We start from the raw sequence: 15,877 nt of genomic DNA on the forward strand, positions 1-15,877 counted from the left end.
TATAAAAGTCCATTATGAAATTCAGTGCTATTGGCAGCGATTTACCCTACCTGAGATACCATCAGCGATGATGAATCCACACCCAATTCGTCCGATATTCTTCGGAGCGGGTGTATCCATGCTGCTCAATCCACTCATACTCTGGCAATCATGTTATTTTTTCATGTTGTAAATATCTATACGGTTTCATGACTTGATATGCGGTGAGGTATACAGGTTGACCTCAACTTCAACGGACGTGTGTATTAAATTCACGATGATATTAAATAAAAATGTTTCCCCACGAAATCGACGAAAATAGCTGGAACGGGATTAAATTCTTGGCGGCAGTTCTTACAGGGTTGAGCGATTTCACCGAGAATTCGCCGTGACGGATCCAAGTTACTTTCTGTGTTTAACACTCCCTATTTAAATCTGTTACTGGGATAATACAATGATTAAATCTTTGTTGGAGAAACTACGAGAGCGTATATATGTTAGTATCGAGTCGTACGTAATGGCATATTCAGGGAGATATTTCAAAAACCTTAACATATTCAGTCGCCAATTGTTTTAGAATTTGTGAACATGTTGACACCAGCATTAATTAGATACCCTGAGAAAGCATATGTTCAAAAGTTTCCTGGTTATTGGAGTTCACTGTAATTATATCGATGTTGAACTATAATTCAGAAGTGCCACTGTCAAATAAATTGCAATTCATAATTTTTTTATGATACAAAACTACACAAGTTATTCGTAATCAGGAATCGCAAAAATATCAGGCCCATGCATGCCTGCCTTCTTCAAATTACAATATTTTGAACTATTTTTACTGCTCAAATGGAATTCTTACCGTGATAAAATTTCCCTCGTATAATTAATCCTAGGTTTCATTAATATCTGGCTTGTTTGGGTAAAGACGTCTTGGGAAGAATTCATCAGAATTGATCCACTACAATGGAGAAAAATGGGTTAAGTGTGAAGCAAAGTTAGTGATGCTTGGCCGGAACTAACATTATAATTTCATGTGTGCAAATTTGATGAACCCAATAATCATTACTGAATAACTTGACGAAGTCTATTAAATTTACGTCATCAAAGCCAGTTTTGATTGTAACACTCAAGGAAGTTACAGCAATATACATTGCAATCATTGGTCAGGTTAATGTAATACTTCCAATTTATTTGCTGATAACCACTTTCAAATCCCATACTGCAATGGTAAATACCTACCCATAGAAGCACAACCAGCTGGAGTCCACTGACCCTTCCATGGGGTTGCTCCTAAAGTAATTGAATTTTGAGACCAAAAAATTTACATAAAACTGTCAAATTACTAAAAACCCACTTCAGAAGTATAAATCATATCCTCTCAATAAAACAGTACTTACCTATTGTTTACAATATCCCCAGCAAATTTAAAAATGTTCCAAATTTTCAACATTTCTACAATTCATAAAACACATACTACAATGACCTCTCATAATGCCACCCACTTGGAGAGTCAAGAGTGCCCAACCATTTAATATAATTATGGTTAACATCTTTATATTTGATCTAATTCAACTGAGGAATTAACACACTGTATCAAAAGATAGATGCAGAAAGTTTCAATTGGCAATGGGACGTTGAAGATGGGAGAATGCTAGGTAAGCGTGGAAGGGGCAAGAGTAGGATACGGATGTCGGTGGAAATGAAGGGAGGAAGTATTCTGCATTGAACAGTGACTTATTGTAGAATAGGATAATGGGTAGTGTTTGTTAGGAGGGACAAGGGAATTTTCGCAGTACCGTTTGGTAGCTTGTGTCATCCAAAACCTACATTAACTGGTGGATTACCTATAATAATCATCATCCAATAGTTACATACTTGATCCAAGTGTAATTCAAGTGGTGAAAAAAATTTACTATGTATGAGGGTCTTAAGGAATTTTTATGATGAAAATAGAATATTATTACTAGTGAGCCCACTGTTTTCAGGTTTTGGATGCAATCAGAATTGACATTTATTTGACACATAAAAACAACCTAACACACGTTAAAAAAAACATTTTCACTCTCCTAATTCCTTCCTCCAAACATGCATACTTCATTTTTACCCCTTCGTCAATTGCCTAACATCCTCCCTGGCATCATAGTCTTCAGAATTCCCTAGCCAATTAAAAATGAGCTGCATTCACCCGTATGCTTCCTTTAAATTTCTGGCAACATCTCCCTCACTATGTCTACCACATCCTCATTTGTTTTCCTCTCAGTTTACTTAACCTTTACTATCCTCCTTATCACAATGACTTTCTAATGCACCCAGCTATGATTCTAGCCCCTTGGATGACTGGCTTGCTGGAGCTTGATCAACAGCAAACCTAGGGTCAAGCTTAAATTAGCCAGTCAGCCAAAACCTGGCTTAATAGAAATGAGAGGGTGAAAAGAGTTTATCACGAGAGAATTCTTATGTGGTTCGGTCAAGTTGAGGGAATGGGGAAGTGTTGAACCACAGATCAGATCTGAGACAAGAGTAATCAGTATAAAAGGAAGGACCAAGTTTTTCTTGTTTGAATGAGGTTGAGAGCCTCACAAGACAAAGATATTACATGCATAATTATGGAAGTAAGAGGGGTAAAAGGAGAACGCAAGTATAAAACGCAAACATAGTATTGAAGAAACTGTTGAAATAGGGCAACTTTCCTGCCAAACTAATAATAGCCTTTCCTTGACAGTGAATTTTCTTAAATTTTGATAACTTTTCACATGAATATGGGAGCATTGTCCAATAAAATAGTGGAAAATTACTACATTCATGGACCCTTTGGAAATCAAATATTACCAAAAATCTGTACCTAACCCTGTAAATATAAACCTTTCCTTATAAAATAACTTGTGTAATTAAGATGTTTTAATCAAATCTCACCAATTCCTAATCATGCATTTCTACTTCAAAATCTTCAATATCTGCAGTTAAATGTTTCTTTTAAATCAGACTGGAGTTCTAATGTTCATCTTAAGTAAAATATTGCATTGGTGAGTGACGACTCAGCTAAGAGATTTTGCCATACCAGGTCATACTACACAATTTGCCACCCAGTACACAATCAACTCACAATTGTTAGCCAGAGTATTCACTCAAAATAATATGGTATTCCATGGCACACTTGCAAAGTAGTACGAGGGTCATCCGGAAAGTAGTACCCATTCGTGCCGCATGAAGTGCTGACGACGCGAGTAGCCGCTGGACGAGGTCAGATAGCTTCAGTGGCTTGTCTGCCTTCTCTGAGCCAAGTTGCGTGACGCTAGCATTGCCTGTGTTGTTTCTGTGATTGTTTACAATGTTTAAAAAAATTGAGAACGCCGCCAGTTGTGAAGTGAGGGCAGTGATTAAATTCCTCAATGCAAGAAACGTTCGCCCATGTGATATTCATCGCCAATTAAAGGAGGTGTATGGAGACAATGTAATGGACGAGTCGTCTGTTCGGCGGTGGTGTCGCAACTTCAACATGGGGAGGGGGAACACACACGACGATGAGCGTTCGGGGAGACCGTCTGTCATTACAGACCAACTGGTGAGCTCAGTTGACGAATTCGTGAGGAACGATCGGCGCGTCACAATTGATGACATCTGTGAGCATTTTCCCAATGTTTCTCGAACAATTGTTCATGAAATTGTTAAACACCATCTGCATTATGCAAAAATTTGTGCAAGATGGGTCCCTCGCGTATCTCAATGAGCTGGCGGCGAAGGACTATGCAGCAGGAATACAGAAACTTGTCACACGTTATGACAAATGCCTTAATTTGCTTGGAGATTATGTTGAGAAGTAGTTTAAAGTATCCTCTTTCAAATAAAATTTTTTATGTTTGTTAATATTTACTTTTGTGTCTTTATTTCACGAACGGGTACTACTTTCCGGATGAACCTCGTATAATGTTCAAACACTCCTCTATATCATAGGGCAGGTAGAAAATATTTCAAAACTCAAAAGCTGTAAGATGAATACCACGTAGTGAGACAAGAAATGCAAGAGAAGTATTTTCTCTAAGATGAGATATTTGAAAACTATTAGATTCTCAACCTCCCTTCAACTCACATGATCACCTAATTACCAGCTACTCCTACCTCTAATCAGCATTCTACCTAAAATAATGATGAAAATCTATTTATTTTGAAAAAAAAATCAGTCAGAAACAAATATCCTCTTCCCAAATATAAAAGAATCACAACTTCAGCTAGATCAGGCAAAGTAACACTCCCCTCAAAATTACAAACACAAGAAGAACCACCAATATGAATGACGTTTTTAAAAGCATAATTTTGAGACAAACTTCTAGAAAAATCAAGATTAAAAAAATAGATTATTCATAATAAAACTGATGCAGAGAATTCCTGACCATAATTCTTTAGCAACCAACAAGAAAAAAAATTTTAACACAGAACAAAATCATACCAATAAGAAGTACATATGTTAATAGGATATGTTTTGAAAAATACTGTAATGTAAGAAAGTTAAACTTTTATTATTTTCATCAATTTCATGATTGCTAGTTCTTTGGCAGGTACCTAAACATAAAAATATTTTGCATTGTGAAAAGAAGGTGGAGATTTAGCTTATTATACCATTAAAACAATAAAAATCTCAACTATTGAATGTACGAAAAACTTGTGCATTTATTTACAAGAATCATGTGTACAAGACTATGAAATTCTTGTAAAATATTCAGTTTCCCACTCATTGTATAACCTTTTGTACAAATTTCAAATTCAGGTAAGTGGGAATAATATGCTTCAGTTACTGTGATCACAGTACAAAAATCTTTTAGATTTGTTGGTTACAAATCACATCACACCCTTAACTCAATCACTCATGCACACCACTGGACACTTCTTCACAACACTCATACACTCCCAATGTGGGAGGATTCCATTAGTCAACACAAATATGGATAACCTTCAATGGCTGGGGTTTCCAGCTGATATAGTCACAATCCATATTTTGAGTAAGAAACGATTTCATGATAAAATATGCACTACGATGCAACAATTTCAAACAAATGTAAACTCGGTTCTTTGTTAACAAACTGTGGCACAAAAACATCACCCATTGACATTATGTGGGTGTCTTTTCTCAATATAGGTAATAAATTCACATTTGCCATTGTCACTTACTACATGGTCCATGTATAAAAGTGTTGTAAAAGTACAGAGTATATTATGCCCGGCATACTCTTCATTTGGTCAATCACTATCAGACGCAACTGGGTTGGCCTTTTTTCGTTTCTTGGCTTGCTTTGGCTTAACTATTCCCTCTCCCTAAAATAAACAGAAAAGAACATATATACAACAACTTATTTCAAACACAAAAACAATCATTTAAATATCATCATACACATTCCAAAGAAACTGCGGGAGATGCCGAAACAGTAACTTTTAATGGAGTCATCCGCTAATGTGCATTTCAATGCAACAATTTCAGAGGGCAAAAATCATTCGCCTTGACCGGGATTCGAACCCAGATCCCTCAATATCCGGTCGAGTGCTTTAGCCAGTTAAGCTATCGAGGCGTCCTCTTAAAACTCTGAAATTTTAGGGGCTCTAAAGGAACAAGATGTTGTGACAAAATACCATACATACAATGTCACAGGCATTCGTAGTTGTGTGCGACACATGATTTTAACACTGAAATTGCTGCATTGAGATTATCATACACAAAATTTTGCTTGAAATGAATTGAAGAAATGATAGCTCTCCCGGCATAAATAGCAGTGGGAGCAAATTAAGTATTGGAAGCAATGGAAATGTAAGGACTGAGGACGGGCAAATGAATGGATTGAAAAACTGGATATGTGCAAAAATTTAGGATAATGTCTTTGGCATCACTTAGAGTACAAAAATTATTTCCATTATGATAAAATGATAAAACAAGTAAATTTTTATACTTAATTAAATATAACAACCATATTTCTATACAGTATCAATATTTAGGTAAATAATGAGTGCATTGATAGTGAGGAGGGAATGACTACTCAAAACTCCATTTCACTTCAACAAGCAGATCTTATTGATTAATTTCTCAGAAAATTTCTTCTTTCACTAGAGTTATAAAAGATTTCCTAAAACAGTATTAAAAACCAATCTGACAGATTTACCTTCAACCACTTTAAGGAGGATATATGTTTTTGTTAGGCTCTTTTAACTGGATCATAAATTTCTTTTATCAACCACAGATTTACCTATAAAAGAACTACATGCTTGAAACTTGGGCAAAACAAGCAATGTTCAGGTTAAATTATTATAAAATTAGGAAAAGGCACCAATTGGAAACATAAATCTATTAATTTTATTCTTTCAATAAGTACATGATATGAAAAACAATATCACCCCAAGTTTGTAGGAAACAATAAGTTCTTCAAATAATTTATTACCCTTGCATTGTGCACCAGAATGATCAAGTCAGTAATTTTCAAAACCTACTTTAAAATTAAAAAAGAATAAGGTGTCTAATTAGGCATGCTTAAGTGAAGATAATATTTTAGTTGTTACTCTTCACACGCTAATGATGAATGCATTTGACTAATTTTATGCACTCTAATTTTTAAACTGATCAGGTACGAAAGGAAAAAAACTGATTCAGTAAAGAAGTAAAAAAAAACTCAATTCATTACGTTGGGATTGCAAGTAAGATCATGGTCAATGATAAATTGTTCATCAACCTTTAGAAGCCCATCAAAACCAATCCAGTATAGTAATTTCAGTTCAATGATTTCAATCTATAAATATGAAGATGCAATAGTTATGCTAAAATAGTAGTCATAGTTATTTAGTAAAAATTATACACGCTAGCTTACTACATGGGTAAGTATTGTTCAGAGAAGAATACGTACGAGTTAAAAGTTCAAGAATAGCTTCGGGTTTCTCTTAAAACTCAAGTTTTTCATTGAGGAAATTTATTAGAAGATATGAAGAGGAACCATCCCCATGCACTACAACCATTACCAGGAGGAAGGGCTTGTACGTTCTGATGACCCTAGAGCTGTGCTGGGGGGAGCAATGATATTTGCTTTTGGTATGGTCACCCATGCCAGATAGATCAGAGCAGATAGAGCCAGACAAAAGTAGCATCTGTTCCTCAGCCAGGGGGCTGCATAGGCATATGACCCCAGTTCGGTGGCCATCGAGTGATGGTGTCAGGTTAAAATCGTTATTGAGGAAAGCAACAGGAAACCACCTCAATTATTAATCCCAAAATATTCATGATGGACAGTATAGAGAAAATGAGTCCCGATAACTATAAGACTCAGCCCAACTGGCCAGGTGCCATGCCAGGCAGTGGAAGAGGCAAGGCTTCTGTGGCTATCATCTCATGCAATCTTCTTAAGCGAAACTGACTGCAGCATTACAGAAGACACAAAAGAGGACAGAATTAGTTGGAATTGGAACTTGGGTGTTAGGACAATGTTGAGGACAAGAAAATCAGAGAATATAAAGGGAGAGATAGAGAGAGGAAATATAGATGTTTTAGGTCTGTGTGAGATGATATGGAAGGGTAGCAGGGATTACAGTGCTGATATTTATACAGTAATATGCAGCAGAGGGGAAGTGAGCCAGCAAGGAGTGGCAATAATATTGACTAAAAAGGTAGAAAGAAGCATAGGTAACATAAAGAAAGTAACAATAGAATTATAAGGAAGAGTACAAGTAGAACCTATGAACTTTGTCATTGTTCATATATACATGCCACCAAATAATCAAAGGAAGATGAAATCGATTGGGTATACAATCAGAGGATATAATTAGGGGTGTTCTTCGGGAAAACATTTGATAGTGATGGGGAATTGGAACGCAATGGTAAGCGAAGAAAGAGATGGTATTGAGGTAGGGGATTGAAGTTTAGGATTGAGGGATGTCTATGGGGAGAAAGCAATTCAATTCTGCAGGAGACAGGGGGTAGTGGTTTAGGCACCACAAACATAGGTATGCATGGAATATTCCCAGGGATTCAGGAAGATATCAGTCAGACTATATTATGGATAGGCATAGATTAAGGAACAGTGTTTAATAATGTACAATTCCTAGGAGTGGATACAGCGGACCAAGGCCAAAATTTAGCAATAAAGTGAAGTATCTGATTCAAAAAGGTAAAACAGGATAGACAGTAAAGGAAATGGAATTTGGAGGCATTAACAGCAACAACAAGAAAGAGGTATCAGTAAGCTGTAAATAAAATTGATTGATGATGGGGAGCTGGGTACTACAGAGGAAAAATAGGAACAAATAAAAATAGGGATATTAAAAGCTGCAAAGAAACTATAGGATAATAAATATGAAAGGAATAAGGAAACCATAGATTACAGACAAGATGATTGGAAAGACAAGAGAGGAAACTGTAAATACAGAGTTAGGTAGAAGTGCAAAGAGTCAAGTAATAATTGAGACAGGTTACAAATAGACCAAAAGAAGCATAGTGTAAGATGCAGTGCGAAGGTATGGAAAGCTTACAGAGGAGGGGTGGAATTGGTGAACTATACAAGAAGGTTAAAAAACTGTCTGGTAGTACGAAGGGAGGATCATTGCAAATAATTAAAGATAAGTCAGGAAAAATATTAGTAGAACCAGAAAGGATCCAAGAGAGGTGGAAGGAATATTTAGAAGAGCCATATGGTCAAGACATTAGGCCAGCAAGGTTATACATAGAAAGAGAATATGACGTTCATGATGATAGCTTAGTTCCAGGCTTACTAGATGTTATGATAGAAAGGGCATTAACAAAATTGAAATCAAATAAGGCCGTGGGGATACACAAAATTCTTGCAGAACTACAGAAAGGTTTATGAAAATGCATGAGGAAGAGGTTTCATGACTAATTCAAAAAATTTATAAGCGAGGTATTTGGTTGTAAGACTTTGTCAGATAAGTGTTAGTTCCTATTAAAAAAAAAGGGAAAGACAGCCAAATGTGAGGACTACAGAACACTCAGTTTGATTTTGCACACAGCTGAAGTGGTTCTCAGGGTCAACAGCAAGAGGATGTAGAGCAGGGCATATGAATACTTAGGGGTCGAACAGTTTGGGTTCGGAAAGGGGAGAGGCATGAGTGATGCCATAACAGTAATGAGATCACTAATAGAGAGGAACAAAGAATACAATTGGAACGAACTGCTTCATAGATTTTGTGAAAGTATTTGATTAGTGTGGAACTAAGGGATGTATTGCAGAAGTTAAAGAGTAGATTGGTGGGATAAGAAACCTATCCTCAGCCCCAACATTACTAATAATATTATCTATTTCATCAAACGGGTGACACACTATAGACGAAAAAGGTAAAATGGACAAAAAGGAAAATGATTGAGGAAGTGCAGGGCAAGGAGGGGTGCTAGGCATGGAGGGGGAGGACAGAGGATTGTTGGGAGAAATCAAGGCAAGAAAGGTGGATGTAGGGCATTTTAATTGGCAATGGTATGTTGAAGACTGCGATAGAGGGAGGAAGGGGTGGAAAAGGGTACACATGCTAGATGGAATGTATAGAGGAGGAAAGTATTCATAATTGAAGGAAGAAGAATTGATTGTAGTGTTAGATGTCAGGTAGTATTTTTTTTTGGAGGCAAAGAAATGTATCATTGTACAGTTGTATAGCCTTTGTATAACCAAAATAAATAAATGAACTTCCACAAAGTTGAGGCTGAAACTATTGAACTAACCAAAATAAACCTTAATCATTAGAATATCAATAATAATAATTATGTCTTAGCATGTAGAAATGATGTCACACCATCAATATGGCAGACCACTTGATTTATGCAATAGCATGAAGAAGACAACTTTATAAAATACTTGAAAACAAACTACTTTGGTCATATAAAATCTTGGCAGCGAAGGGGGTAGAGTACTGAAGTCATTTACTCAATCAGTGAGAGAAATTATTGGGAAAATGATCTACCCACACCAATTATATTCATGAAAATGCAGCTTAAAATCATTGCATATTGAACTCACTTTGTCGAACTTTAATAGATTTTTAGGGACCCTTCTGGTGGGTTCATGGTACCAAATCATTCATAAGGCGCAAAAAAATTGAAATGAACATTTTTTTTGCATCTTATGAATTGCTGCCACATGCATATGCTACATTGGCATTATAATTGCCATTTTCTTGAGATCATTTATAATCAAGCCCTCACATATAGAAAAATCAATTTACTAAAATTAAATAAAAAAGGAATTTGCACTAATTCATTAAAAAATTGAAATAAATCATCATTAACGTTGAGCAAGAAAATCATTTCTATAAAAAAATATTGATTACCTTTCGTTATCAATAGTCACAACTTAGAAGCAATTTAAGTGCATTAACAATTCTATAAAATTAAAATGTAGGCCCCTCCTTCACAGAGTTAACTGAACATTATAATTAATGTTTGGCTCTTCTCTGCTCCCTTCAATTCCTGAAGAATGTTAACTTTAGCTAACTATCCATTCCTCCTTCACGGTACAATTTAACTAGGCAGTTCCTTTTCCTATACATGTAATACTAATTCCCCAAGCTAAAAACCCACTGAACATACGAATTAGGAAACTCAGCGAGATCGGAAGGGATATCAAAGACAGGATTACAATAAATTACTTGTTCCAAGGATGAATATTTCCAATAAGGAACTCATATCAACACGACATTTATTTCACAAGTTGCACCATGCCCCACATAATTTGATACTGTTGATGTTTCGTTCTAGCATATCACACTACATTATCATTTTCTCTAAAAGACATGTTACAGCTGGCAATATCTATATCGGTTTATGGTCTGGATATCTAGCAGTGCCAGGGAAAACAATGCCCATATAATTTCTGTATAGGTATTTGCCAATCTATATATCATTATATTTCCTATGCTAGTTTCAGGCGTTCTTTACACTTCCCCATATGTAGTTGGCTATGCACAGCTATATACTTGATTGAAACAAGTCTACATGAAAAGGATGTCCCAAATTCAAAGAAATATGCATAAAGATCCAGCCTAATACAGTGGCTTTCAGGATAATTTTGTGGAAGTACTCAGTATTTAAATAAAACATACGAATTAGTATTTTGCAACATCGCTGAACATACCAAACTAGAACAAACTTAGATTTTAGAGATCACAGCTATGAAGACATTAAATGTTAATGGTGCATTACAGGTTTCCTACTCTTGGCTCCTTAGTGTTATGAAACATCTTGACTGCAGCTTGGCAGGCATTGAACCTTGTGGAGCTTATCCCAACTCCCCACATATCCTATGCATACCCAAGCAACATTAAAAGGTGATAGAATTTCCAGCCTTTCCATCCCCCGAACAAACATTGGTATAATTTTCTACACTTCCCATGGAGCACTAGGCATGCCAGATTATTCCATTCAATGAATAACAAGTGACTCATCATAAGAAGGCCAAATTTCCATTTGAAAGATGCTTTTGGATAAACTAGTAAGGATTACTCTACTATATCAATTAACATAATGCTAAATAGAACACTTCCAGCACAAACCAATCTTGTAAAAAGTGAATCTGTCAATGTGTCTTCACACTCCTGTACAAAGTCAATGAAGTATTTTTTTCCCAATTTCTGGGATAACTTCTTCTTTATATAAAGCTTGACCATGCTTGCTATGCTGCAACTTATAAAACAAGAAATTCATATGATTTTGTTTTTCAGAGCTATCAAGGTGTCTTTCTACGCTTGAAACTTTTCATCTACCTCATTTGTTAGAGCCTTGAATAATATATGCTATTCTACCAACAAATCTTATATTTTTCAGTAAACAAAGTATATACACCAACCATTTCAGTATGACTTGGTGTTAAATAAAACTAATAGACATAAAAGTAACAAATAGCTCTAATGACACTGCCCACCTATCTAGATATTCACAATTTCCACCAGATTATGATGCATAAGTGATAAAAAATATACACTGCCTTTTAAGGAGAAAACAAAGGGACAGCACTAATGTCAATCTTCATCATAAACCTATAACACCTTCAATAAATGGAGATTGATGTTTTTTTGAGTTTTAAAATCCAGTGCATTATACACAGAATGAAGAGTCAGAAGGATAAAATAAAAACAATAAACATTACGTGAAAAGAGTATCCAGCACATACTGACCTCACTGGTATCATCTGAACTTTCCGACACTTCCTTGACCACTCGACTCTTGGCACCTTTACCACTGCCACTGTGTCCACCCCCAGCCCTCCGCCCTCTCCCACCACCACTTCCTTTGCCACTACTAGACTTTGTCTCAACAGGGGGGGGCTCTTCAACCTCAGCGAGGGCAAACAAGTCACTGAATCGTTTCTTCTGGGTTTCTGTGCAGGCTGACTGAGCTCTATTCAAGGCCCTCTGTATGCTGTCCAATGAAAAAAAGTGACTCTGCCGACAACACTGTCTGAGTTGGTCCAAATGCGCGAGAACTTTTTCCGGAGGTGGACCTGATGTGGCACTAGCCGATGCACTCCCACCCTTATTACCGGGATTCCCACGCTTTCTCTTATTCGGAGGTGATGTGGCAGAATGACGAACAAGGAGTCCAGAAATAAGTCCACCCAGCATGTCTTCATGCTCCTGAGACCAATACTTAAGGGCTGACACAACAAACACATCCTCACTCCTAACTTCACGTGCTAACAATTGTTTTAAAATTTCAACAGTAGGCCTGGAAAGTAAAAAAAAAAAAAATAATGGATTAAAATAAATTAAAATATTGAACCCATGGGTTTGCCAGAGAGATGCTTTTAACGTGGAATGAACCCTAGGGGGAAAATTTCTCACTCCAGTATAACATGATGATTATTATCATTAATTATCAGACGAAGTGTGCTACCATATGTACGAGACCATACAAGACCATAAAACAAATCATGATTTGGAAAATTTTCTCATTAACCTGCATCAAAACTCAATTATAAATTGAATTTAAATACATTTGAGCAATGGGAACTTGAACATTTTGAAAAATGGCAATTAATTACATTTTTCAGTTTTTCTAGTAAATTAGTGCACTTTTACAATAACCAGAAAAGGGAATAAGTTAAAATTGTAAGTTGCAGATGCTGATTTTTCTTATTTTTATTAAACGCTGTTGCCTATAACACATTGGTAGGTCTTCCATATCAAGTAACCAGTGATAAAAGTGAAAATTTTTTTAACAAATTTCCTGGCTTATATTATAGAGTAGCATATCAACATTACATATACCTGCACTATCTTGTATTTAATAGTCTGTATTTATGTTAAGATTTGAAGCAATTTTTCAAGTATTACCATTCATCCGATGCGCACATATATACTTACATTTTTATATTACTTACATTGGTAAATACGTGAATTACCAACAAAAATTACTGGACTTTGGTGGCATACCTTTCATTATTTTTATCAGATTAATAAACATTTCAATTTTATAAATAATTTGCATTGATTGGTCAGAAAATTTTTGAAGGAGCACATGGCACAGAATTACCATACTTAATGGCACATTAAACACATTTTTTTCAGAAATTGTGGTTAAAAAAAAATCACCCATATCTTAAATGTGAAGACGAACTCAATGGGTTAACGTTCAATAGCGAATGTTATTTTTACCCCTTACAGCCAGTACTACCTATTTTGACCCCATTATATTTACTTAAAAATAATTTATTATTCAATTAAAGAATGTTGAAGTTGGCATTGTTATTAGTACACTCATATCTATTATGTCACATACATATAGAGGTCCTCACATCTGTAATGTCGAAAGAAGTGTGAGCAAGATATCAAACGAACTTGATTGTATTTTATCACGATTGATTGTAAAAAAACAGCACATGCTCTTCTTACTGAAGGGAATTATTTTTCTTTTAATTACCCCAATAAATATGAAAACAGGAGACAACAGACTAAGCTACACAATTGATTTAAATTAAGAGTGTTAGACTAGGCTAAGGAGCATGGAAACAGAACAGCAGCAAGGAATACAGTCCACCACTGAGCTATTTATTATTTGGCTTTTCTCTAAGGTAAGAACTATAAGGGACTATAATTGAAGTTGGGGTGGGGTGGTGTGCTTTTGTGCAGATTGTCAAAACTCTTTTCCTGGAGTGTGCCCTACTGAAATGAGGATGCATCTTTTATTCTGTCAAATATAGTATATCAAGCCACTTGTGATATTTTGCAACATAATTTGGGGGTTTACTTTGCAGTAATATGTCTTTACAATGAAAGGACAACTAAGCTAGTAATAATACATTGTTAAATGAATGCTGGTATTTAGTTTTGGTGAGCTGTATCAATGAATGCTTACAGGAAGTATTTATTATTTGTTACTACAATAACTTGATGTTATCCTGGGAAACTCATGTTGATAAAATAAACCTCAAAGTTGCCATAGGATGTTATCTCCTGAGAAAAATTGTGATCCTGGTAGACAATGCTATGGCTCTCTCAGTTTATCATGTATTCATTCATCATATACTTAAATATGGAATTCCCATGAGGAGGCACTCATTAAAAAAATGTCTCCGGCGTAACTTTATGGAATTTACATAACACTTTGAAATGAAAAGAAATTATTGAGTTTGTAATTCAATACACTTTCCATATCATTCATTTATATTCATATCGTCCCAAACAACTCTTTAGATGGCAAAAATGAGCAGTGAGACTTCTAAATAAATTTCTAAGGCCATGTAGTTGTAGGCCTTACTTTAAAAACTTTTAACCTTTCCCTGTATGTTACATTTGCTATGCCTTTATTATTTTATGGCAAAACAGAGCCAAGATCGATTCAATGTACACAGGCACAGAACAAGAGGTTGTAATTACTTGAGGATAGCTGCCCGGAATTTAGCTATGTTTGCTAAGAACCCTTGTTATGCAGGAGTCAAATTTCTGAAGGCATTACCTAGAAAACTAGGGGAAATGAAACTATTTTGTCATTAAAGTCTAAACTTCATCAGTTCCTGAGCAGACATTAATTCTAAACAGTGGATGAATTCATGTATCTCTCTGTTGATAAATAATTTAATTCTTATAAATGCTGTTACTGATCCTGTTCACTGTTTTTTTATTTATGACTATTACTTTGTTGTATGTATGTACTAAGTATTTGCACTCTAATTGAAATGTATTGATTTTGCCAGGAATATTTGCAATCAATGTTATGTGTTCCACACATGTCTCAAACATGTCTTTCAGGAACCAATTTATGTCATTATCATCATAAGCAAGGTATATACAAGGAAATTCCAAATAATATTACATTAAAGATATTAAATAACTAAAGAAATAAATCTTAACAGAAGCTTAAAAGAATGATGTCCACAATTAACACAAGCCAAGGTATTAGCACGCTGACACTCTTAAAAATATTGCTGTCATATTGTCTGGGCTGCTAGAGAGATAATTAATATAGCCACAGTCCTAGATCTTAAATGTTTTGTATGCCAAATAATTATAAGGATTTTAAAGGCATATGAGACACATTGCCTCTTTTGACCCTTTGCGGTAAATAGTATTCTCATCAATGTTCCTTTTAATGAAAACTTCGTTGCAATTTTCCACAGTTAAAACTTTATTGCCGACCATGGTTTCGATACACTGTATCATCTTCAGGTAAGATGACACCTGAAGATGATACAGTGTATCGAAACCATGGTCAGCAATAAAGTTTTAACTGTGGAAAATTGCAACGAAGTTTTCATTATGTCTCGATTCCACAATATCACGCCTGACTCTTCACTTTTCGTAATGTTCCTTTTATTTCATCCTCAGAAGTACAACCCAGCTCTTCGTATTACTGTTAACTCTCATTCCTTTCAGGAGTGAGAAGAGGATGCTAGGTTGACTAAATAATATGAAATGTTTATGGTACCTATTCCTATATGGA

General features: G+C 35.5%; 1 protein-coding gene across 1 annotated transcript in view; it reads right to left on the reverse strand.

Annotated features, from left to right (window-relative positions):
- Window positions 1–4,631: 4,631 nt before the first annotated feature.
- IntS3 (integrator complex subunit 3) overlaps window positions 4,632–15,877 on the reverse strand; it is a 35,299-nt gene continuing 24,053 nt past the window's right edge. Inside the window, exons 15-16 of the mRNA XM_071594048.1 lie at window positions 12,115–12,664; window positions 4,632–5,283 (exon numbers count right to left, since the gene is read on the reverse strand). Coding sequence (XP_071450149.1) covers window positions 5,209–5,283; window positions 12,115–12,664 — 625 coding nt within the window. The 3' untranslated portion in view covers window positions 4,632–5,208. The remainder of the gene's footprint in view (window positions 5,284–12,114; window positions 12,665–15,877) is intronic.

This window comes from Hetaerina americana, unplaced genomic scaffold, assembly GCF_022747635.1.
Source record: "Hetaerina americana unplaced genomic scaffold, ioHetAmer1.1.p SCAF_6, whole genome shotgun sequence".
Classification (NCBI taxonomy): domain Eukaryota; kingdom Metazoa; phylum Arthropoda; class Insecta; order Odonata; family Calopterygidae; genus Hetaerina; species Hetaerina americana.